At 40.8% G+C, this 23,126-nt stretch overlaps 1 protein-coding gene across 7 annotated transcripts in view; it reads right to left on the bottom strand.

The window, feature by feature from the left end:
• The window catches only part of KDM4C (lysine demethylase 4C), a 425,827-nt gene that overhangs the window by 355,993 nt on the left and 46,708 nt on the right, over positions 1–23,126 (bottom strand). For 5 of the 7 annotated variants that reach the window (XR_004177866.1, XR_004177865.1, XM_009188789.4 and 2 more), the window contains exons 3-4: positions 13,872–14,047; positions 5,458–5,572 (exon numbers count right to left, since the gene is read on the bottom strand). Coding sequence is in view for 4 of the 7 variants with exons in the window: in XM_009188789.4 (XP_009187053.1) it covers positions 5,458–5,572; positions 13,872–14,047 (291 nt within the window). In the remaining 3 variants the exon portion in view is untranslated. The remainder of the gene's footprint in view (positions 1–5,457; positions 5,573–13,871; positions 14,048–23,126) is intronic. The other 2 variants (XM_021927833.2, XM_021927834.2) reach the window with 1 other exon arrangement.

Below are 23,126 nucleotides of genomic sequence, written 5' to 3'. Positions count from 1 at the left end.
CAGTTCAATTTAAATACTGAACTAAAGAATTAATGTAAAGACAAGACAGTCAACAGCAAAACAATCCATGGGCTTTTTAAATGCACATTCATTGCAATGAATTCAAACATTCCTGACAGTAAGCTATTATTACACTCACTCTTCATCTCGCCCTTTAAAGCACTCTTTCTTTTGTTATTCTTCGTCTACCTCAAGGGGGGCAAATACAAGTTATTTTTCATTTGTTTGAATTTAAGTGTCTTGAGTGTGATTGGTTTTGTTTATCAGAAGCAGTTTGCAACACTCCTCTCATGTCTGTCTTTATGCTACAAAAGCACTGAAAATGTCAGTCCAGCTCAGGAGCTGCTAAATGCTTCCACAGAGCCTGCAGAAATTCTACAAAATACTGCCTTGTAGGTCCTACCAAAATGATAGATTCCCAGCTCTAAAACCTGTAAACGATGAGGATGTTTTAAAACTGCGTGTTTACAAACCAGTGGATTCTGTTCATTGGATTTTAATAACAAAAGTTACTCAAATCTGAAGTCTAGAAGTCAATGTTCCCTTGAAGCAATGCCAATGAGTAAAGGGCTTTCAAACACAAGCAGTAAATTGACAAGCACTGCAAACCACAGTCCATCAACCTCATCTTTACAGTCAATGCTTATGCTATTTCACTACCAAATACATAAAGCTAATTCAGGACCTTTTTATATCAATCTTTCTGAAAATGATCCCAAACTTGCTGCTTCTAACTCTTAATTATATACACAAAAATAAGGGAACAAAAAGGTTAAGTATCTTAAAAGGTGGTTTTAAAAAAAAAAAAAAAAACTTAGATTGAGTTTTATTTTATTTTCGAGCACTCAGATATGCAATTTTCAGTCCAGGATCTAGATGACCCATCAGCTCAACCTTCTTCTCAGAAGCCTGAACATTTGCCAGGATACAACACACAGGAAGAAGCTATGGAGAAGGTACAAAATACCCCCATTAGCTCAGGGGCAGTATGTAGTTGACAAAGACCTAGTTTTACATATTTCCACAACTATGAGATTGACTATGCGTAATGACTTATCTAACACTGGTGTGGGGGATAAGAGCATGTCATGGCCCTTTTATTAGCCTCCCAACTTTGGAAAAGCACTTGACCCTCTCTGGGCCCCACGTTTTGTGAAGTGTAAAAGGACAACAGTACTTAAGCTGCCTCACCCGTTCCGATGCAAATCGCACAGAAGCTGGTTTAACAAGGCAAGATGCCACATTCTTCCACATTCTTTAGGAAGCCTACTGGTAAGAGCATAAAGATACCAGACCCACACAAATGTTTCCAATATGCCCACTCCCATCTGCCCACATACCTCACCATCCATTTCCTACATGTTCTACTTGCTGCCACACCCTTCCCAGACAATTGCTCTAAGCACTAGAAGCTGCTCTTAGCCTCTCTCTGAGCCCTCACCATTATCATACATGTGCATAACTTGCCCCTACCTGTGGGCAACATCTAATGACCTGCCCACAACAGCTAAACTTACTTTTAGCTCATAAGAAATTTATTATCACTAAAGAATAAATCAGCCAAGAATATACTTGAAACTGAAACAAACAAAAATCTAGCAACCATTTAATACAAGGTACAATTTGAAATTGGTAGTCTAGACATGGCTTGTGCTAAAACAAATGATCCTTCTGGAGAGCAGTATTGGAAATGCTTCAAAAGCCAAAAAAACTGTAAAGACCTTCTCAACCCTTTGGTGGTAAACATGAACACACATGCAAACACAGGCAAGCATATACACACACACTCACATAAAACAGAAAGACCAAAAGGAAATCATAAAAAGGTTATTCCTGGGCAGGGTGCGGTGGCTCACGCCTGTAATGCCAGCACTTTGGAAGGCTAAGGTGGGTGGATCACAAGGTCAGGAGATCGAGACCAGCCTAGCCAACATGGTGAAACCACGTCTCTACCAAAAATACAAAAATTAGCTGGGCATCATGGCACGTGCCTGTAATCCCAGCTACTCGGGAGGCTGAGGCAGGAGAATAGCTTAAACCAGGGAGTCGGAGGTTGCAGTGAGCTAAGATCGCGCCACTGCACTCCAGCCTGGACTACAAAGTGAGACTCCGTCTTCAAAAAAAAAAAAAAAAAAGTTTTTCCTGTTTGACAAACTTATGAGCAATTTTTATTCTCTTCTTCATGCTTTTCTGTATTTTTCAATTTTCCTACATGTACTACATGTACTACTTTAATAAACAGTACATTCTCAACATAGAGATTACTTATACTAGTAAAAATTCAGATGCAGAATGAGGAAAGGCTATTTTTTTTAACTTTTACTTTTACTATTTCAAACATATACATATTTAAAACACCAGTCTGTCATCTAGCTTCAATTATAAATATTTTGCTGGGCTGGGTGCAGTGGCTCACACCTGTAATCCCAATACTTTGGGAGGCTGAGGAGGGAGATCACTTGCTCTCCAGGGGTTTGAGACCAGCGTCGGCAACATAGGAAGACCCTGTCTTTACAAAAAGCATTTTAAAAATTAGCTAGGTGCCGGGCGCGGTGGCTCACGCCTGTAATCCCAGCACTTTGGGAGGCCGAGGCGGGCGGATCACAAGGTCAGGAGATCGAGACCACGGTGAAACCCCGTTTCTACTAAAAATACAAAAAATTAGCCGGGCGCGTTGGTGGGCGCCTGTAGTCCCAGCTACTCAGGAGGCTGAGGCAGGAGAATGGCGTGAACCCGGGAGGCGGAGCTTGCAGTGAGCCGAGATCACGCCACTGCACTCCAGCCTGGGAGACAGAGCGAGACTCCGTCTCAACAAAAAAAAAAAAATTAGCTAGGCATGGTGGCGCCTGCAGGTAGCCCCAGCTACATAGGAGGCGGAGGCAGGAAGACTGCTTGAGCCCAGGAGGTCAAGGCTGCAGTGAGCCATGATCATGCCATTGCATGCCAACCTGGGTGACAGAGCAAGACTGTCTCAAAAAAAAAAGTGTGTGTGTGTGTGTGTGTGTAGCCAATCTTCTTTCATCTGTATCCATTCAGCTTTATTTTCTTAAGTAACTGAAAAACAAATCCCAGTCCTCATGTTATTTCAACCATATATCCTTCAATATGCATCTTTAATTGCTAAGTTAAGAAAATTACACAGCCATCATTCCACCGAATATGACAATTCTACAATATCATATAATACCTTCAAAAATAAGAATGGTCTTTGAAATAACTGTTCAGCAATTAAAAATTCATATATAAAATTTGAAATTGTGCTACTACCTCATACGCAGGATAGATAAAGAAGTATAAACCAATAAGAATCGCTAAAACCAAAGAAAAGGGAACTTAAGCCAAAAAAAAAGAAAAGCATGACAAAAAAGAAAAGCGTATAAGAGACTTGAAAAGGCACTTCACTAAAGGGGAAATCCAAACAGTTAGTGAACGTAAGGGGAAAAAAATCATAATGCAACTTAAAAACCAAAAGATACGACTACACACACCAACAGAACGGCTAAAATTAAAGAAATGACAATATTGAGTGTTAGGGAGGATGTGGAGCAAAGGAAACTTGGAAACATTGCTATAGGAAGTGTAAGCTGGAAAAAACGTTTTCTTCTAAAGCTAACATGTATATATAAGGTATACAAGAAAGTAGAAGGTATAAGGTATGAAGTATAAGAAGCCAGACATAAAAGAATGTACGCTGAATGATCCTAGTTATATAAAATTCAGAAACAGGCCACACTGAGCTGTACTGTTAAAGTCAGAATATCTAGTTACCGTTGAAGGAAAAGGGGAGCCTATACTAGGTAATAGGGCAGGTAAGGGAATTCTACGGTGCTGGTAATGTTTTCCTCGGTGTCAGAAATGGTACACAGGTGTTCACTTTACAATAATTCATAAAGCTCTAGGTTTACGCTCTATGCACTTTCTAGCTTATTTTATATTACAAAATAAAAAAGGCTTCAAAATAATATAATAATGGAATTAAGGCAAGGATTATTAATGAATGCCATGGATGCTAAATCCACTGAATGAAAGGCTGTTGGGGACAGATAGACACCTAATATTTGAGTATCACCCCATAGATCACTTATTAGTGACAAAGGGGAATCCTTGACTAAATCATTACAGGATGGGGGCGGGAGGAGTTATAACATTACTGGGAAAATTTCAATATGGTCTATACACTAGATAATATTACATAAATGTTAAACTCCCTTGTAATTAAAAGATACATGCTTATATAATTCAGGGTAAACTATCGTGATGTCTGCATCATACATCAAATGTTACAGGAGAGAGAGAGAGAGACAGAAACAGAGACAAAGAGAAACAAAGAAACATTAAGCAAATGTGGCAAACTATTAGCTATAGATCAAGTATCCCTTATCCATAATGCTTGGGCCCAGAGGTATTTCAGATGACGGATTTTTTCCCATTTTGGAGTATTTGCATTATACAGGTTGCGCATCCCTAATCTGAAAAATCCAAAATGCTCCAAAATCCCAAACTTTCTGAGTTTCAATATGATGCTCAAAGGTCATGCTCAAAGGAAATGCTCACTGGAGCATTTTGGATTTTGGATTTCTGGATTAGGGATGCTTAACTTGTACTGGTGAACCTAAGTGAAGGGTATCCAGGTATGTATTGCACTAGTTCCACCTTTTGGTAGATAAGAAATTTTTCGAAAGAAAATAACGTGCCAGGCCTGGTGGCTCACACCTCTAATGCTAGGACTTTAGGAGGCCGAGGCAGTTAGATCTCTTGAGCTCCAGGAGTTCAAGACCAGCCTGGGCAACATACTGAGATCCTGTCTCAATAAAAATTTCAAAAAAATAATAAAATAAATAAAAAAAGAAAATAGAGAGCGTATACAAGGTTTCAAAAGACAAAGAACTTTTAGAATTAGGGTTTTAAAATATCAGGAAAAGGCAAAAAGAATTAGACTATAACCAGTGAATTATGCTCCATTAAAATGGCTAAAAATACTGTAATAACATGTACTTTTTTAAAAAAAGAAAAAAGTTATTACAATTTGTCTGTGAAAAAAAAGGACAATATAAGCCTGTTCATATATAACTTTTTTTTAATGATTGAGGTAAAGTAATGGAAAAATATATCAAAAATACTGCTTCTGCTTTAAGGTGTCAGTATGATGGATCATATTTCCTGTTTTCCAAACATTTTTATAATGTATTTTTGCTTTAAAAAGTTTTAATGTAATGAAAAGATCAGCCAGATAATCACACACCATATTACTACTTAACAATTTCAGGTATTTGTACAATTACCTAGCTTCAGTTTGAAAAATACCAGCAGCAGAAATCCTACTGATGAATATTTCCTGTCATCCTTTGAGGAATCACCCAAAAGCACAACAAAAGAACACTTCTAAACTGCTTAAATGGTAACAAAACTGTCACATCCAATGATCCTTTACAAAACTCACTGTAAATATGAATGTACCTCATCATATATGCTTCCGTTAATATCTGCACCATAGATGGGTGCCACAAAAGTTAAGTTCTTCCAGTACTTGCGCTCCAAATCTTCGTAATCCAAGTATCTTGGAGTACAATATCTGTAAACAGTAGATGACAAAAAAGTACAAACCAGTAAGTCAGTTTTAGGGGTTTTCCCACCAAAGTGATTTAAATCTCTTTCTAAAACAAAATCCTACCAAAACGAAAACACTGCATGTTGTCAAATCTAACAAGTAAACATACAAATTGATTTACAGGCCGGGCGCGGTGGCTCAAGCCTGTAATCCCAGCACTTTGGGAGGCCGAGACGGGCGGATCACGAGGTCAGGAGATCGAGACCATCCTGGCTAACACAGTGAAACCCCGTCTCTACTAAAATACAAAAAAAAAATTAGCCGGGCGAGGTGGCGGGCGCCTGTACTCCCAGCTACTTGGGAGGCTGAGGCAGGAGAATGGCGTGAACCCGGGAGGCGGGGCTTGCAGTGAGCTGAGATCCGGCCACTGCACTCCAGCCTGGGCGACAGAGCGAGACTCCGTCTCAAAAAAAAAAAAAAGAAAGAAAAAAAAATTGATTTACATAGCTATCTGAATATTCTTAAGGTTGCTAAATAACTCAATTCACTTTACGTTGTATTAGAAAAATATTTTCATGAAAACATCAACAACAGAAGAAGAAAAGTCATTTAAAAGTCATTATTTTAGCTTTCAAAGTATTTTTAAAATCTTTAATCACTATACCATCATGCTAAGAAATTTTACATATTTATATGAAAATGACATAACACTTAAAGAAAAACTGACAAACAATATAATCTTGCTAAAAATCCAAGAAAGTAAAGTTAAAACAAGATATTTTGCAGTTCGGCAAAATGGTTGGCAAATGCTGAATATATTAATGACAAGAAAATAACGACACCTCTTAGACAACTAGAGTAGGAATATAAGGTGGTAAAACCATTCCAGGATATAATTTTTCTACACATATAAAAAGCTTTCAAAAATTGATATATTTGACTCAAAATCTAAATGTAGAAATTCACCCTAACAACACAGAGATATGTACAATGACAGTCGACCCAGATGTTTGCTGCAGCATTAATTGAAAATACAAGTTTATATCCATCAACCAGTAATTAGCTTAAAAAATACAGAATATAAAACAAGATAGATCATTCAAGATGCTGACATCAAATCTACCTACAGAGAATAAATCAGGTGACGTAAGTGTGTATACTATATCTAATTTACGTAAAAAAAGAAAAAAATCTGTAAATGTATATTAAGTCATCAGAAAGAAATGTACACCAAATTAATAGTATTAATGGTTATCTCTCACATAGAAATTACAGAAAAGCACTTACTTCTCTGTATTATTAGGAATTTGAACAATAATCTTACCACAAAAAAGGAATATCAATGTTTCTTCAGGAAGAAAATAAGCAAAGAAAGAAACAAATGAGAAAATAATGAAATGAAGTTAAGAAGGTATTTAGCAGTAACAGAATCCCTATAAAGCATACTGGATATTTTAGATTGACTAATTATAGAATAACCGACATCTACACTCACTATACTGGGGACCCCAAACTAGTTATCTGTGTAACAAGAACATCAAATAATGTAACAACTGTATTCAAAATACCAAACAACTTAATTTAACAACTGTATTCAAAATATAGAACAATTTGAATTTATCCAGAACACTAGAATCTCAAGCACAGCCAAAAATAAAAAGGATGGGCATGGGATGGGCGTGGTGGCTCACACCTATAATCCCAGCACTTTGGGAGCCCAAGGCAGGAGGATCATTTGAGCTCAGGAGTTCAAGATCAGCCTAGGTAGTGAGACCCTGTCTCTATTTTCTAAAGAATTAAAATTTATTTTTAATTTTGTTAGTGCTTTTGTTTTGTTTTGAGATGGAGTCTCACTCTTGTTGCCTAATGCAATGGTATGATCTCGGCTCACCACAACCTCTGCCTACCAGGTTCAAGCGATTCTCCTGCCTCAGCCTCCCCAGTAGCTGGGATTATAGGCATGCACCATCGCAGCCAGCTAATTTTGTATTTTTAGCAGGGACAGGGTTTCTCCATATTGATCAGGCTGGTCTCAAACTCCCAACTTCAGGTGATCTGCCTGCCTCGGCCTCCCAAGTCCTGGGATTTACAGGCGTGAGCCAGCACGCCCAGCCTTAAAAATGTTTTTAATAAAAAGAATTAGCATGAAAGCACCATTAACCTGTCATCATTCCACCACTTCTACTAGTAGGTTCCAGTAGTATCGGGAATTCCAGGCACAAGCTAAGCAAGCTATCTAAAGGTCAGAGTCCGGTGACAGAGACAGGTGTACACCCCTATTCCCCAGACAAGGGGTTCCCAATCCCCAGTACGGGTCTGTGGCCTGTTAGGAACCAGGATGCACAATAGGAGGTCAGTGGCAGGTGAGCATTACTGCTTGAGCTCCACCTCCTGTCAGATCAGTGGCAGCATTAGATTCTCATGGGAGTGTGAACCCTGTCGTGAACTGTGCATGTGAGGGATCGAGGCTGCGCGCTCCTTATGCGAACCTAATGCCTGATGATCTGAGGTAGGACAGTTTCATCCCAAAACCATACCGCCACCCCCATCCAGAGAAAAACTGTCTTCCAGGAAACCAGTCCCTTCCCAAAAATGTTGGGGACCGCTGCCCCAAAACACAGAATGATCAGAAAGGAGAAGATAACAGAGATGCTATGTATGAGGACTTCTACAGAAACTTCCAAGATTTTTGGAAATTGAAACCCTAATCTGCTTTATACCATATACCAAGACCTATATAATCTATCTCTATGTACTCAATCAGTAACAACTTTTTTTTTTTTTTTTTTTTTTGAGACAGAGTCTTGCTCTGTCACCCAGGCTGGAGTGCAATGGCGTGATCTCGGTTCACTGCAACCTCCACCTCCTGGGTTCAAGCGATTCTCCTGCCTCAGCCTCCCAAGGAGCTGGGATTACAGGCACATGCAGTATCAGTTTTTAACAACTCATAACTCTAAGAGAGAAAGTTAAAGTTTGGTATTGTCCATTGAAGTTAAATTCTAAAATCCTTAAATATATTAAACAAATATTAATTCTCAACTTGAAAAAAATGACCAGTTCACATGGCTAGTATCTGATCAGAGCCCTTCCCTAATGGACTATCCAACAATCACAGCTGTTCCACAAATCCAGTGTAAATTTGCCTGATACTGATTCAACCACATCTTCTTACCCAGAACCTCTCACTCACTGTGGCACAGTTCTTAAGAGGTGGGTTCCAGGGCCAGGCTACCCATGTTTAAATTCAGGCTTCCATTCATAAGCCACATAACCCTGGACGGGGGCTGAATTTCTCTGGAACTCAGTTATTCCTCTGAAAAGTAGGGATAAATACAGCTAAGCTTGTTGTGAGGGCTCCATCAGATAATTATGGAAAGCACTTGGCTCTGTGCCTAAAGGAAAGTACACATCAGTAATGTAAGTGATTTATATTACCTACCATTATAAATTTTTATATTAGAGTTATATCGGAAATCTCTAGGTTTACTTTGGACTACATTGCATTATCAACCAAATGAGCATGTCATCTTCTCTACTGCTAAGACTGAGCACATGAGGGACTATGTGACAATGCCAGGGCATGTGCTGAAGAAAAACAGATGAATGGAAAGATCCCAGCACTTTGGGAGGCCGAGGTGGGCAGATCAGAGGTCAGGAGTTAGAGATCAGCCTGGCCAACATGTTGAAACCTCATCTCCATTAAAATACAAAAAATTTAGCCTGGCATGGTGGCGCAAGCCCGTGGTCCCAGCTGCTCGGGAGGCTGAGGCAGAAGAATCACTTGAAACCAGCAGGCGGAGGTTGCAGTGAGTAGAGATCACGCCACTGCACTCCATCCTGGGCAACAGAGCCAGACTCCATCTCAAAAAAAAAAGGCCGGGCTGGGTGGTGGCTGCTCAAGCCTGTAATCCCAGCACTTTGGGAGGCCGAGACGGGCGGATCACAAGGTCAGGAGATCGACCATCCTGGCGCTAACACGGTGAAACCCCTCGCCTCTACAAAAATACAAAAATCTAGCCGGGCGCAGGTGGCGGGCGCTTCGTAGTCCCAGAAGCTACTGAGGCTGAGGCAGGAGAATAGCCGTGAAACCCGGAGTACGGAGCTTGCAGTGAGCTGGAGATCCCGCCTGCACTCCAGCCTGGCAACAGCGACTGCCTCAAAAAAAAAAGGCCAGCAGAAAACCTCCTGTCTCCAGTAAAAATTAATCTCAGAACATGACCATTCCACAACCAGGCAATCCTGGCACAACTCTGTGTGGACAAGTAAAAGCCTTTGTTCTTGAGGCTTAGAAATCCATTTCCTTGGCATTTGAAATAAATTTCTACATGAAACTGGCAGAAGAAATACAACAATATGAATTTCAAAAGTTGTTTAACATTACAATTGTAATGAAACTAATCTAAATCAAAAGACAAATTAACTTTTTTTTTTTTTTTTTTGAGACAGGGTCTTGCTCTGTCACCCAGGCTCGGAGGCAATGGTGCAATCACAACTCACTGAAGCCTCGGCCTCCCAGGCTCAAGTAATCCTTCTGCCTCAGCCTCCCGAGTAGCTGGGACTACAGACACATGCCACCATGCAAGGCTAATTTTTTATTTTTTGTAGAGATGGGATCTCACTTTGTTGACCGGGCTGGTCTTGAACTCCTGGCTCAAGGAATTCTCCCACCTCAGCCTCCCAAAGTGTTGGGATTACAGGCGTGAACCACTGTACCCAGCGTAAATTAACTTGAAAAGAAATAAAATTAAAGCTAGAAATAATTTTTCAAATAATTTCCTATAACGGTTACATTTTACAATTTAAAAAAAGCCAACAATTTTTTAAAACATCTCTAAACTCCAGAATGTCAAGAAATGTATATTCTCTTAATAAGTAAATATTTCAATTTGCCTAAAAATTTATACCATTTTAAATGTATTTTAGTTTTTATAACACTATTTATTCATTCCATCAATATATATTGAAAAAGCACCTACCGGCTGGGCGCAGTGGCTCACGCCTGTAATCCCAGCACTTTGGGAGGCCGAGATGGGAGGATCACGAGGTCAGGAGATCGAGACCATCCTGGCTAACATGGTGAAACCCCGTCTCTACTAAAAATATAAAATATTAGCCGGGTGCGGTGGCAGGCGCCTGTAGTCCCAGCTACAGGGGAGGCTGAGGCAGGAGAATGACGTGAACCCGGGAGGCGGAGCTTGCAGTGAGCCAAGATCACGCCACTGCACTCCAGCCTGGGCCACAGAGCGAGACTCCATCTCAAAAAAAAAAAAAAGAAAAAAGAAAAAGCACCTACCATATCCCAGACACTATACCAATCACTGTGCACACAGTGATACATAAAACAATGTCCCCTGAACGGCTATCTTCAGAAAGAGTAAATCTACAACCAAGCCAGTGGAGTAATAATTTAACAGAGATATGTATAAAATTAGTACTCAGTAAAATTATCTTGAGGTAGAAAACCGGTACCATGCTGCAATAATCAAATGGGCTAGAGAGGATGATCAAAGTTTCTTTGTAACGAGAGAAGAACGAACTTCAAGGCTCAAGTCTTAACAATATTTTGAATTGTCAAGTAATACAAACAACGATTGCCTCTCAAAGTTATATATTGCTATATTTGAAATTTTATTTGATTTTTTTCAAGATAGGGTCTTGCTCTGTCACCTAGGCTGGAGTACAGTGGTGCAATCACGACTCACTGTAGCATCGACCTCCCAGGCTCAAGCAATCCTCAGCCTCCTGAGTAGTTGGGACTACAGGCACATACCACCTGCCTGGCTAATTTTTTATTTGTTGTAGAGATGGGGTTTGCCATGTTATCCAGGCTGGTCTCGAACTCCTGGGTTCAAGCATTCCACCTACCTCGGCTTCCCAAAGTGCTGGAATTACAAGCGTGAGCCACCACATCCAGCCTATTTTTGAAATTTTAAATAAGCACATATTACTTTTGTAACTGGTAGAAATGTTTCTGACCATCCTTCAAAATCCATCTCAACAGTGCCTACAAAATGAAATTACCCATTACTTATAAACAACCACAGAAGCCTTGTATTCCTTTGAAACCTCATAGCACTTTGTACCTTTCCTATGGCAGTTATGATAATTATCAAGAGTATTAACCATAGTTTTTAGTGAGTATAATCTGATTACTTTTAAGTACAAATTATCCCTTGAAATATCAAAGGAGCCAAGCCAAGTTATTACTCAATGACCTAACCTATTCGATTAACACTTTAAGAGGGACACTGGAAATGGGTACTAAAACATAGTAACAGAAAACAGTCAATAGTTTATACTCGTAAACAGGTTTAATTGCTTCTGCAATCTTGTTTCAACAGCATTGTACTCATAAAAGAATTCTGGAAGAGTTCGAAAGAAAATGCTTCCAATCTTCGCTGAAAGTTTCATGTTCTCGATTAATAAGATCTGAAAGAATAAAACTCTATTAATACCTACCGCAAAAGTTCAAAAGAAATGATTCAAATTATATTAAACATAAAATTTTCAATTTCTCTGGAATAGCCAGAATGTTCCATAGTAGGAATTTAACATGCAGAAATAAGAGTCTTCAAGTAGCATCATGTGCTTACAATGTCAAATATAATTTTTTTAAAGGAAGATACCTAAATTCATCCAAAGTCTTAATCTCATTCACACCCATCCAGGGAATTCGGAAACTATGATTTCTGGTTGGTCTTTCAGGTTTTGTTTTATTTTGTTTTTGTTAGATTTATGCTTTGTTCTGGGGTCTTAACTATCATATCAGAATTTTTTAAAAGAAGTTTAATAATAATTGTGACAATGTTTAAATATACCCACAAATTCATTGACACTCCTCCCTTCAAGAAGTAGAGCTTCATTCTCCTCCCCTTGAGTGTAGGCTACACTTAACAACTGGCTTGGAACAAACAGAATATGCCAGATGTGACAGTGTGTCACTTCTGAAACAGGGAAAGGAAAAACATGTGGCTTCCTTCTCGCTCTCTCTCTCAGATCACTTGTTCTGGGAGAAGCCAGCTGCCACAACATGAGGAGCAGTCCATATGACAAGGAACTGAGGACCCCATCAAAAGCCATGGAAGGGGAGCACTCTTGTAAGAGAATCTTCCATCCACAATTAAATGCTCAGATGACTGCAGCCCAGGCAACATCCTAACTGCAACCTCATGAGACCCTGAGGCAGAACTACGTAGCTAAGCCACTCTCAGATTCCTGACCTTCAGAAATTATGGGTTGGTTTAAGTAGCTAAGATTTGGGATTTTTTTTTTTTTTTTTTTTTTTTGGAGACAGAGTTTCGCTCTTGTTGCCCACGCTGGAGTGCAATACCGCAATCTTGGCTCACCACAACCTCCGCCTCCCGGTTTCAAGCAATTCTGCTGCCTCAGCCTCCTGAGAAGCTGGGATTACAGGCATGCATCAGCCACCACGCACAGCTAATTTTGTATTTTTAGTGGAGACGAGGTTTCTCCATGTTGATCGGGCTGCTCTTGAACTCCTGACCTCAGGTGATCCGCCCACCTCAGCCTCCCAAAGTGCTAGGATTACAGGCATGAGCCACTGCGCCCAGCCAATTTGGGATAATTTGTTACACAACAATAAATAACTAATGCAATGGTGGCCTTTCAAGTCATTCAAGGTTTGCTGTTAAAAGTACTAATTTTCTAATACAAATCATTTAAGGCTTAAACATTACCAAACATACACCAAAAAAATTGCCCAACAAACATGAATCATGTGTAGAATCAAAAACTCATGGCAACTATGGGATAAGAAGTTCCATCTAGGCCGGGCGCGGTGGCTCAAGCCTGTAATCCCAGCACTTTGGGAGGCCGAGACGGGCGGATCACGAGGTCAGGAGATCGAGACCATCCTGGCTAACACGGTGAAACCCCGTCTCTACTAAAAATACAAAAAACTAGCCGGGCGAGGTGGCGGGCGCCTGTAGTCCCAGCTACTCGGGAGGCTGAGGCAGGAGAATGGTGTAAACCCGGGAGGCGGAGTTTGCAGTGAGCTGAGATCCGGCCACTGCACTCCAGCCCGGGCGACAGAGCAAGACTCTGTCTCAAAAAAAAAAAAAAAAAAGAAGTTCCATCTATAGCTACTACGAATGAGATAATAAAAAGCAATTTCTTTAACACTAAGCCAAATGTTTAGGCAACCACCTAAAGAACAGAAAACAGAAACAGTTAAATGAAGGGTGAAAGACATTGCATGGGAGACTCCTGCTTTTCATTTATAAGCTCCTCTGTCTACTTTGTTTCTTAACATATTTACATAAATTTTTGAAGGAAACAGAAATAGCAAACTGATTCTACTCACTTGCCACTGTTGGCCAGCTGCCTGAACTCCTTCACAGTCATTGCTTTTTTCTGGATGTTGTACTGAGTGAACAGTCCTGACTGCCCTGTGACCATCTGCTGAATTGGTGCTGGAATGAGCAAATTATCAATGTCATCATAGCACTGTCTTGGCTTCCACTCCTTAGGAGGAATCACCTAAAAATAAAATAATGAAATAAAATGTCATCTTGAAAATACTCCAAGTAATTTAGCTTTTAAGTATTCTGATAAAATACAACTGAAGAATTTCTCAGTCTTTCTATGACAAATGCATAAAAAAATGAATATTTGCAATAAAGCAATATGATTGTTATTCAACAGCAAAATTTATTGAGTACTCACTATCCTAAACACTGTACTTGTATTAAACTCATTTTGAGTAGGTATTACTAACATCTTGATTTTAAAGATATAATTGAAAGACACAAAGAAGTAAAATAATTTGAAGTTAAAATGGCTAAAGACTACTTGAGCTGAGATTCTAATTACTGAGCAGTTATGTTAACCTGCCTCTCAATAGACGAAATTGGCAGGGCACAGTGGCTCACACCTGTAATCCCAGCACTTTGGGAAGCCGAGGCTGGTGGATCACCAGGTCAGGAGTTCAAGACCATCCTGGCTAACACGGTGAAACCCCGTCTCTACTAAAAATATAAAACTTGGCCGGGCGTGGTGGCACGTGCCTGTAGTTCCAGCTACTCAGGAGGCTGAGGCAGAAGAATCGCTTGAACCCAGGAGACAAGGGTTGCAGTGAGCCGAGATCGCGCCACTGCACTCCAGCCTGGGTGACAGATCGAGATTCTGTCTCAGGGAAAAAAAAAAGATGAAATTATATTTACGTAAATAATTTCTTCCCCAAAGAAGTTCATCTTTATTGAATATGATCTAAGTAAGTAGCTATGTGCTGTTTATATTATTATGAGAAAAATAAGTAAAAATATAGTCAACATTATATTCTCTTTTTTTTGAGACAGAGTCTCACTCTGTCACTCAGGCTAGAGTGCAGTGGCACAATCTCGGCTCACTGCAACCTCCACCTCCCTGGGTTCAAGCGATTCTTCTGCCTCAGCCTCCCGAGTAGCCAGGATTACAGGTGCCTGCTACCATGCCCGGCTAATTTTGATATTTTTAGTAGAGACAGGGTTTCACCATCTTGGCCAGGGTGGTCTTGAACTCCTGACCTCAGGACCCACCCGCCTCGGCTTCCCAAAGTGTTGGGATTACAGGCGTGAGCCACCGTGACCAGCCAACATTATATTCTTTATAGACTTCTCACACAATATGGTGATAGCACAGTGGTATGCTAGTAGATGTTTAATAACCAGCTTCCAGAAAGGTGGAGGAAACCTTGATTTGTAGTTTTTACCTGCTTCCATGGTATAATAAATACTCCCACCATGGCCAATCTGAACCTACCAATGTGACATCACTATATATGCGCTGGGAAGGGATGCGCACTGTTAACTCTGAAATGCCGGTATAAGGTACCTCAGCACACCAGTGTTTGCCCGTAGTATTTAAGCACTTCATTACCAAGAGTGAAAAGATCCAGAAAACATTAAGACCAAAAATACATATTGATGGGATTTAAAATAAGAGTACTGAATAGGTGTCGGCGCCAGAAGCTCAAGCTCAGAGGTCCAGCATTTTGGGAGGTCGAGACGGGAGCGGGATCACTTCAGGTCAGTAAGATCGGCATCTTCATCCTGGCCAACCTGTGCGAAACCCCGCCTACTAAAAAAATGGTTGTAAAAATCCAGCTGTACAGGTGGCGGCGCCAGTCCCAGCAGGCCGGAGGCAGGAGAATGGCGAACCCGGAGTAAGCGGAGCTTGCAGCGAGCCGAGATCCGCCACTGCACTCCAGCCCAAGCAAAAGAAATGGTGACTCGCCTCAAAAAGAAAGCACAAAAATAAAGAAAGAAAGAAGCACCAGCCAGGCATGGACATGCCACTCCAGCCCTTGGGAGGCTGGCACGGTAAAACATTTCTGAGGTTGTGGAGTTCGGTGACCAGCTCAAGGTACGGTGAAACCCCATCTCTACCAAAAAATACAAAATTATCCATGCGGCAGGCACCTGTAATCCCAGGTACTTGGGAGGCTGAGGCAGGAGAATTGCTTTGAACCTGGGAGATGGAGGCTGCAGTGAGCCAAGATCACACCACTGCACTCTAGCCTGAGTGACAAGAGTTAGACTCCGTCTCATAAATAAAATAAAATAACATAAAAATAGAACGTATAATGTCATAAATTAACGATCTATGGTTGGAACTTGTCTTTTTTGTTTCTTTTTTGGGGGTTTTTTTGGGGGTTTTTTGTTTTTATTTTTTTTGAGATGGAGCTTCACTCTTGTTGCCCAGGCTGGAATGCAATGGCGTAATCTTGGCTCACCGCAACCTCCACCTCCTGGGTTCAAGCAATTCTCCTGCTTCAGCCTCCCGAGGGGCTGGGATTACAGGCATGTGCCACCACGCCCGGTTAATTTTTTTTTTTTTTTTTTTTTTTAGTAGAGACAGGATTTCTCTATGTTAGTCAGGCTGGTCTCGAACTCCCGACCTCAGGTGATCCACCTGCCTTGACCTCCCAAAGTGCTGGGATTACAGGCATGAGCCACTGAGCCTGGCCGGAACTTTACTTTTCTTTTTATTTTTGTTAGAGATGGGGTTTCGCCATGCTGCCCAGGCTGGTCTCAAACTCCTGAGCTCAACTGATCCACCTGCCTTGGCCTCCCAAAAGTGCTGGAATTACAGGAGTGAGCCACTGCGCCTGGCCACTTTACCACCTTTAGAAGTCGTTTTAATTTTTTTAAAACAATCTTTTTTGTTTTGAAACAGAGTTTCACTCTTGTTGCCCAGGCTGGAGTCCAATGGTACAATCTCAGCTCACCGTAACCCCCGCCTCCCAGGTTCAAGGAATTCTCCTGCCTCAGCCTCCGGAGCAGCTGGGACTACAGGGGCGCACCATCACGCCCAGCTAATTTTTGTATTTTTAGTAGCACGGCGTTTCACCATGTTGGCCACGATGGTCTCGATCTCCTGACCTTGTGATCTGCCCACCTCGGCCTCCCAAAATGTTGGGATTACAGGCGTGAGCCACCACACCTGGCCTAAAACAATCTTTTTAAGGTTTCCTATTGAAAAACATAGCACACGTGTAGAAAATGCATAATCACAAGCACACAGCTCTGTGAATTATTACAAAGCAAACACCAAAGGACCCACTGCCCAGTTGTAAGGGGCAAGATATTGCTGGCACAACACAACCCCTCCAAGCGCCCTTTTCCAACCACATATTCCCTACTGCCCAAGAGGTAACCACAATTATGGTGTTTACGGCAATCATTTCATTGCTGGGCTTTAGTTTTATGCTTCTATATGCATACCTATTCACCAGTTTTGCAAATGTATAAAAATGCAATCCTACAGTATACACTATTTGAGGTTTATCTTTTATACTTCACTCATACTTTGTGAGATTTAAATATAATGGTCTAGGTCAGACACGGTGGCTCACTCCTGTAATCTCAGCACTTTGGGAGGCCAAGGTGGACAGATCACCTGAGGTCAGAGGTTTAAGGTTACAGTGAGTTTTGGCCAACATGGTGAAACCCTGTCTCTACTAAAAATACAAAAATTAGCCAGGCGTGGTGGTCGATGCCTGTAATCCCAGCTCCTCCGGAGGCTGAGGCAGGTGAATCATTGCAGTGAGCTGAGATCGCACCACTGCACTACAGCCTGGGTGACAGAGTGAGACTCTGTCTCTAAATAAACAAACAAACAAACGGCCTATGTAGCTGAAGTTCATTGATTTTCATTACTACTCAGTATTTTTTCTTATAAATATTTATGTATTTATAAACTGATAACCACTGACGGTCATGTGGTTTTTCTAATTATTGGCTACTGCAAATAATGCTATTAATATTCTTACCCAGATATTCTAGTGCATATATGCACATGGGTCTCCACAATATCCATGCATACACAGATACCTCTAAGAATGAAATTACTGACACATAGGATACATGTAGTTCAAATTTAATAGATATTGCCAACTGTTGCCAAAGTGGTTGTACCAATATGCACTCCCAAGTGCAACATACAAGAGTTCCCATTCCTCCACATCTCCATCATCACCTAATACTGTCCATCATTTAACTTTTAGTCTTTCTGGTAGGTGTACAGTGGTACTCAACTGTGAATTTTATTTGTATTTTCCGAATAACTGAAGAAAGAAACCTCCTCATACATATGTTTACTGACCTTACTGATACTCTTTTTTTTTTTTTTCTTCTTTTTTTGAGACAAAGTTTCTCTTTTGTTCCCTAGGCTGGAGGGCAATGGTGCGATCTCAGCTCACTGCAACCTCCACCTCCTGGGTTCAAGCAATTCTCCTGCCTCAGCCTCCCTACTGGCTGGAATTACAGGTGCCTGCCACCATGCCCAGCTAATTTTTTGTATTTTCAGTAGAGACAAGGTTTCACTGTTGGCCAGGCTGGTCTTGAACTCCTGACCTCAGGTGATCCACCCGCCTCAGCCTCCCAAAGTGCTGAGATTACAGGCGTGAGCCACAGCGCCCAGCTCACTGATACTCTCTTTTATAAAGTACTTATTCAAGTCTCTTTACCATTTTACTATTTCATTGTTGGGTTTTTTCTTATTAATGTATAGGAGTCTTTTATATATTATTTTATATATCCAAGGAGAATACTCTTGGATGTCTTTGTGTGTATGTAGGTATATACACAGAGAGAGAGAGAGAGAGAGAGAGACAGACAGACAGAAAGAAAGCATGCGTACACAAGAGCATGTAAATATCTTCTCTTATCCTGTAACTTGCCCTCCAATCTTTTTTTCAAGAGACAAAGTCTGGCTCTGTCACCCACGCTGGAGTACAATGGCACGAGGTTAACTCACTGTAACCTCAAACTCCTGTGCTCAAACGATCCTCCCACCTCAGTTTCCCTGAGTAGCTGGAACAACAGGTGTGCAACCACCACACCTGGCTAATTTTTTAATTTTTTGTAGAGACAGCGTTTTGCTATGTTGCCCAGGCTTGTATGGGCTTTTATGTTATCTTTTGATAAACATCAATTCTTAATTTTAATGTAATCCAACTTTTCACATTTGCCTTTATAGGTACTGCTATAATCTTCAGTTAAAAAAAATATTTCCCTATTCAAGGACACAGAAATGGTCTACTTTATATTCTAAGAGTGTTAAAGTTTTGTCTTTCACATTTAGATACAAATGTACCTATAACTGTGAAACTCAAGTCAAGCTTCATCAGATAAAGAAACTTGGGGTCAGGAGATGAGAAACTTGGCCAATGCTATACAGCTTTATAAGTGAGAGTTATTAGCTAAAAAAAAACAAAATCACTTCACAGTGAGCTGTCAATTTTACCTTAATTTTCATCAGCAATATAAGGATACTACATATTTTATATCCTCCAAGGTATGTTTGTTTAAAATGAGAATACTGTCCAGGCACGGTGGCTAAGGCATGTAATCCCAACACTTCGGGAGGCCAAGTCGGGAGGCAGACTTAAGCTCAGGAGTTCGAGACAAGCCTAGGCAACATGGCAAAAGCTCATCTCTACAAAAAAATACAAAAATTAGCCAGGTGTGGTGGCACACGCCTACCGTCCTAGCTACTCGGGAGGCTGAGGTGGGAGGACTGCTTGAGCCTGGGAGGTCAAGATCACACCACTGCACTCCAGCCTGGGTGACAGAACAACACCCTGTCTCAAAAAAACTAAATAAAAATAAATAAATAAAATGGATACATATATATTCATAGTATATGTTACTGAAATCATACCCTCATTATTTTATTTAACTTTTTTTTTTTGGAGACAGGGACTCTGTTGCCCAGGCTGGAGTACAGAGACATGATCACAGCTCACTGCAGCCTGGACCTCTCAGGCTCAAGCAATCCTCCCACCTCAGCCTCCCAAGTAGCTGGGACTACTGGCACATAGCCCTACACTCAGTTATTTTTTTGTTTGTTTGTTTGTTTGCTTTTTGAGATACAGTCTCACTCTGTTGCCCAGGCTAGAGTGGAGTGGAGCAATCTCAGCTCACTGCAACCTCAGCCTCTCAGGTTCAAGTGATCCTCGTGTCCCAGCATCCCGAGGACCTGGGATTACAAATGTGTACCACCACGCCCAACTAATTTTTGTATTTTTAGTAGAGACAGGGTTTTGCCATTTTGGCTAGGCTGGTCTCAAACTCCTGGCCTCAAGTGATCCACCCACCTCGGCCTTTCAAAGTGCTGGGATTACAGGCGTGAGTCACCGTGGCTGGCTTTTTTTTTTTTTTTTTTTTTTTTTTTGTAAAGATGTGGTCTCGCTATGTTGCCAGGGCTGGCCTCGAACTCATGGGCTCAAGCAAGTCGCCCACCTTGGCCTCCCAAAGTGCTGGGATTACAGGCGTGAGCCACCATGCCAGCCACACTCAATATTTGAAAAGAATATGATCAGACTATATGAATATGGTTAACCTTACTACATTGTCTTGATGACATATTGAAAGGCGATGGGCACTGTATTTAAGAATGTTATAAAAACAAACTTTTTTCCTCAGAAATAAGCCAGAATAATAATAAAAAAAAAATGAACATAGATTTATTCAGGCTCTTCATTAGCAATAAAGATATCCACAATCAAAATTAATATTATGTGTAGAATTAAGTATGTTTTTGTCTTAAAAAGAAAAAGGCAGTTGCTTGCCTATAAAATATTTTGTAGCAGTTTTCTAAAGAAAGAGAAGCAAGGCGTACAATAAACTTACAAAAACCCAAATATTGCCTTGTGCTTTTGTGTACAAGTTCATTTAATTTCAATTAAAGAGTTCGAATGGAATATATTTTCAGAAGTTCAGGTCTATAACAAAAATCTTATTTTAACTATAATTTGAAATCCTAAGACATCAGATTTTCTTGCATAGGGAAACACAACATACTGAGGTCTTTAAAGATTCCAAAGTTAAATCTTTATGTTTAGTTAATCTAAATGAGGGAAAGCCATTCCTCCTGAAGTTCATCTTCCTGATTATATCAAAATAGAATATAACTTCTCTTATCACCATCCCCGCAAACTCAGCCTGGCCCCTATTCCCTGTGGGAAATTTTCTGCTAAAATGTGCATTTGCACTACTTGTCTTGAAATAAATTGCAATTTCTACCATCTACTTAGTGAGGAAGGAGGAGGAAGGGAAAGAGTGGTGCTTCTTACAATCTTTCTTCACCTTGTGGGCAAAGATAGCTATTTGCATTCTCTTGGCTGTTCATAAAACTACATGATATGCATAAGCTACGGTACAGGACAATCTATGTTCAGATTTCTGTTGGGAACAAATTTCACCCACTTCATATATAAAAAAGGTTCATCATAATCTCCTTCCACAAAAACACTACAAGTTTCACATTGGAAGAGACTGTCACTTCTTTTCATTTTCCCAACCTGACCATCAACTCTGTAGACAGTCACAGTGTCAAACCTTCCACTCAAAAAATAAACGTTAAATCTAAAGCATGAATCTAAAAAATGGGGAAGAGAAAAACCAAGACCGACTGTCATCTGAGGCTACAGTCACTACTATTGGACCTACTCAACCAATTTACTCAAATCATAAATTAAGACCAATTCATTAAATGTTGTCAATAGTGAATTAATGGGCCGGGCACAGCGGCTTATGCCTGTAATCCCAGCACTGTGGGAGGCCAAAGTGGGAGGATCACTTGAGCTCAGGAGTTCAAGACCAGTCTGGGTAACACAGCAGACTCCATCTCTACAAAAAATTTTTTTAAAAAAATCACCCAGGCATGGGTAGTCCCAGCTACATGGGAGGCTGAGTTCCAGCTACTTGGCAGGCTACTTGCTTGAGCGTGGGAGGTCAAGGCTGCAGTGAGCCATGATCACACCATCCAGCCTGAGTAACAGGAAAAGACCCTGTCTCAAAAAAAAAAAAAAATAGGGCATTAACAAAGAACATCATGGGTGGCTCGGTTCCCCAGGACTAGCCCCCAAAGCAAACCAGCTTCATTAATGCAGTCTTGATTTTTATAATATGATTTGATTTGGTACAGTTTTATACATTTGCTACTATTGCAACTTCCAGAACAAGAGGGAAAGTAGGTAAAACTGAGCTTATGTGACTTGACGTCAAACATGGCAAAAATGATTTGAAATAGTTTGTTGTATTCCTAATAATGAGTAATAGGAAATTATCACAGGATTGAATAAATGAATGTCTCCAACTTTGTCAATGAGTCTCAATTTTAAAAAAGAGGCACGGTCTGGACTCAGGTGTGTTTTGTAATCATAGTTCTTATTAACTTTATTCTGTTACACAATGCAGACAGCGACGCAGGTGTGCTCTGTGTGCATGCAGCTCCCTTGTGAGGGTAGCTGCTGTTTCCTCTTCTAAAGTTACTGAATGTGCCACCCTACCACAGGACACTCTACTAATCTCAGTGGAACACAGTACATGTTTTCCAGAAACAAAAGTGGGAGAGAACAACAGGACAAAGGGCTGCATTCAGAGCCCAGAGAAGAGACGAGATGGTTATCCCTAACCTCTGCCCTCTGCCTCCTGGGTTCAAGCGATTCTCCTGGCTCAGCCTCCAGAGCAGCTGGGACTACAGGCACCCACCACCACGCATGGCTAAAATTTGTATTTTTGGTAGAGATGGGGTTTCACCATGTTGGCCATCCTGACCTTAAGTGATCCGCCTGCCCTGGCCTCCCAAAGTGCTGGGATTACAGGCGTGAGTCCCACACCCAGCCCAAATGAGATTTTTTTTGTTGATGAGCTAACCCAATAAAGAAGTTAAACTAAGGATAGGTCATCTGAGAAAGTCATTAAAAAGCTTTAGTTTCCGTTTGTTTTCTCTTTATCTTGTTTCCTCTCTCTCTCACCCACCCCTAATTAATTTTCACTCAACTTAATATTCCCAAATTTTAAAAGTTTTCTAGGAAGGGGCCAGGAGCAGTGATTCATGCCTATAATCCCAGCACTTTGGGAGGCCAAAACAGGCAGATCACTTGAGCCCAGGTGTTCGAGACCAGCCTAGGTAACATGGTGAAACCCTGGCTCTACAAAAAATACAAAAATTAGCCAGGCATGGTGGTGCCCACCTGTAATCCCAGCTAATTGCAGGGTTGAGGGAGAGGGATCGCTTGAACCTGGGAGGTTGAGACTGCAGTGAGTCAATAAGATGCCACTGTACTTGG

Source organism: Papio anubis, chromosome 13 (genome assembly GCF_008728515.1).
Source record: "Papio anubis isolate 15944 chromosome 13, Panubis1.0, whole genome shotgun sequence".
Lineage (NCBI taxonomy): Eukaryota > Metazoa > Chordata > Mammalia > Primates > Cercopithecidae > Papio > Papio anubis.
The sequence above is the reverse complement of the archived record's forward strand: the minus strand, read 5'-3'. Positions and strand labels throughout refer to the sequence as shown.